General features: G+C 52.5%; 1 protein-coding gene across 1 annotated transcript; it reads left to right on the top strand.

Annotated features, from left to right (window-relative positions):
• On the top strand, nucleotides 1-3,033 carry LOC309483573 (uncharacterized protein; the record flags this gene model as incomplete). The annotated part of the gene is made up of 3 exons (XM_082149465.1): nucleotides 1-66; nucleotides 235-867; nucleotides 3,029-3,033. Exons 1-3 carry the CDS (start codon nucleotides 6-8, stop codon nucleotides 3,031-3,033), a joined length of 699 nt encoding a protein of 232 aa, XP_082005591.1. The 5' UTR covers nucleotides 1-5.
• Between the last annotated feature and the right edge of the window lie 472 nt (nucleotides 3,034-3,505).

Raw genomic sequence — 3,505 nt, 5'->3', positions numbered from 1 at the left:
GGGGAATGGACCGTTCAGAAGGCCAGGGAGGCACACAAAGTTCGGGAGTCCAGGGCGGAGCAGACAGTCCATCGGGCGGCCAGGGCGGAGCGACAGTCCATCGGGGCGGCCAGGGCGGAGGCGACAGTCCATCGGGCGGCCAGGGCGGAGACTTTCCCTCGGGCGGCCAGGGCGGAGACCTTCCCTCGGGCGGCCAGGGCGGAGACCTTCCCTCGGGCGGCCAGGGCGGTGAAGACCCCTCGGGCGGCCAGGGCGGTGAAGACCCCTCGGGCGGCCAGGGCGGTGAAGACCCCTCGGGCGGCCACGGCGCAGGAACTGGCACTGGAACCACCGGAACAGGCACTGGAACCGGCACCACCGACTCAGGCACTGGAACTGGCACCACCGACTCAGGCACTGGAACTGGCACCACCGACTCAGGCACTGGAACTGGCACCACCGACTCAGGCACTGGAACTGGCACCACCGACTCAGGCACTGGAACTGGCACCACCGGAACTGGCACTGGAACAGACACCACCGGCTCAGGCTCAGGAACTGGAACAGACACCACCGGCTCAGGCTCAGGAACTGGAACAGACACCACCGGCCCAGGAACTGGAACAGACACCACCGGCCCAGGAACTGGAACAGACAGCTCAGGCTCAGGAACAGACAGCTCAGGCTCAGGAACAGACACCACCGGCTCAGGCTCAGGAACAGACACCACCGGCTCAGGAACAGACACCACCGGCTCAGGAACAGACACCACCGGCTCAGGAACAGACACCACCGGCTCAGGAACTGGCACCACCGGCTCGGGCTCAGGAACTGGCACCACCGGCTCGGGCTCAGGAACTGGCACCACCGGCTCGGGCTCAGGAACTGGCACCACCGGCTCGGGCTCAGGAACTGGCACCACCGGCTCGGGCTCAGACACCACCGGTTCAGGAACAGATACCACCGGCCCAGGAACAGACACCACAGTTGCCTTTGGCTTGCTCAGTTGGGGATATTTTGGGGATATTTAATTTAATTTTATCAATCAATAAATTCCTCTTGAAACAAACTTTGTTGTATTATTTTAATTTAATACTGTGAAGCTGCTTTGATACAATCTGTATTGTGAAAAGCGCTATACAAATAAACTTGACTTGACTTGACTTGACCACCGGCTCAGGCTCAGGAACAGACCCAGGCTTGACTGCGGCCATCTTGTCAGGGGACACAGGCTCGGCGAACGTGACGTGTACACTCTCGGCGGTGGCCATCTTGTCCGAAGACCCAGGCTCGGCAGGCGTGACGTGAACAGGCTCGGCGGCGGCCATCTTGTCCGAAGACACAGGCTCGGCAGGCATGATGTGAACAGTCTCTGGCTGGGCAGACGTGACGTGAACAGTCTCTGGCTGGGCAGACGTGACGTGAACAGTCTCTGGCTGGGCAGACGTGACGTGAACAGTCTCTGGCTGGGCAGACGTGACGTGAACAGTCTCTGGCTGGGCAGACGTGACGTGAACAGTCTCTGGCTGGGCAGACGTGACGTGAACAGTCTCTGGCTGGGCAGACGTGACGTGGACAGTCTCTGGCTGGGCAGACGTGACGTTGACAGTCTCTGGCTGGGCAGACGTGACGTGGACAGTCTCTGGCTGGGCAGACGTGACGTGGACAGTCTCTGGCTGGGCAGATGTGACGTGGACAGTTCTGGGAAACTCTAGGATCTTGTATAGTCTTTCGAAGTAATCCAACAGAGTCTCAGCTGCTCTGTCTATCTCAGACTGCACAGGGACCTCCGAGACTGGGACCACTGGAACTGGGATCACCGGACTTGGGATCACCGGAACTGGGACCACCGGAACAGGGACCACCGGAACAGGGACCATCGGAACTGGCATGGAGGAAGTCTTCCTTCTCCTCCTCCGTTTCGGGACCACCGGAACTGGGACCACCGGACTCGGGGCCACTGGAACTGGGACCACCAGACTCGGGACCACCGGAACTGGGACCACAGGAACTGGAACCACCGGACTCGGGATCACCGGAACTGGGACCACCGGAACAGTCACGGAGGGGTTCTTCCTTCCTCTCCTCCGTTTCGGGACCAGCGGTGAAGGCTTGCCTTTCTGCTGACCGTCATCTGCCATGGTCCTCTCCTCCTCCATAGTCCTTTGAGCACATTTGGCGAAATATTCAAACAAGGAAATTGAAGATCCCTTATCCTCACCAGAAAAAATTTCACTCCGCTGAATCCACATATTTGGCTGGTTCGTTCTGTCACGGAATACTAAACGAGAGACGAGGATTCAAGTGCAGAGGAGATTTAATGAACAAACACAAACTTCATATTGTTGAACTCTTTTCTTTTGTTTACCCATCTCATTGTATGCAAACCCTTCCATGCATCTCTTACATTCCACGTTTTGAATTTCTCTTCAACATTCTCTTTATATTCATTCTGTGCATCTTTTATCTTACGTTTTACTGCTTTATTTAATTCTTTTACTTTCTGCTGATCATTCTGCAAGAAAGCAATTTTCTTCATATTTAAATCATGTTTCAAATCTAGTCCCCTTCAGTACACTCACAACAGCCTCTTAGCTCTTCCATTAAGTCTATGGACCCGTTTGAACCTGCTTAATCCTCTTTAATAGCTGCCTTATATTTTGGTAACAGATGAATAACATTGTGATCCGAGCGTCCCAGAGGTGGATGTAACCTCGGCACATACTATATACACCTTCCATGTTACCAAAACATTTATCCAGAGACTTAACCAGTCTTGTCGGACAGGTTACATACTGCTCAAGATTTGGCAAAAACTTAGATACATCGCATTTATTGAAATCTCCAAGTAAAAAGACTGGCTCATCGGCAGAACTGCACAGCGCTCTGTTGTAATTAGCAGTTATGCTTTCGGCAGCAAGTGCAAAGTTTGGCCAAGGCACATACTCTAAATTTATTGTTATTTGTCCAAATTCACGAGGTCAAATAATGTGGCCTGAATGAGTCAATAGTTCTTAGTGAGCTGAGCAATGTGTTTCACATACCGCAGGCTAATATTCTTCGCCCACCTGCTATTAACGAACATACACAGTCCTCTTCCAATGGTTTTGGTTGACTTGGCACTGTCACGGTCCAGGCGGATTAATGAGTATCCGTCCAAGTTTATGTTGTCAATCGCCTCCGTCAGCCATGTCTCCGTAATGCAGATCAGGGTAGCTCTATTGAAGTCTCTGTTATATTTCACCAATGCTGTGAGTACGGGCATTTTATTTTGGAGAGAACAAAGAGGAAAACGACTCTAGAGCCCCTCTGTTTCACTTTCTTCTTTCTTTATTAGTTGTATGGATAGGACAGATTATTTCAGAAGGTTCATGAAGGAACTTTGGTGGAGTTTTAACATTGTATCGGAATCTCAGCAGATCTTCGTGGCTGTAAAACATCGCCCTCTTTAGTCCTCTTTATTGGAAACACAGAAGTAGAAATGCACATACACAAAACAATAACCGACAATGGACTGAACAGAACA

This window comes from Leuciscus leuciscus (genome assembly GCF_965113295.1).
Source record: "Leuciscus leuciscus genome assembly, chromosome: 20".
Lineage (NCBI taxonomy): Eukaryota > Metazoa > Chordata > Actinopteri > Cypriniformes > Leuciscidae > Leuciscus > Leuciscus leuciscus.
The sequence above is the reverse complement of the archived record's forward strand: the minus strand, read 5'-3'. Positions and strand labels throughout refer to the sequence as shown.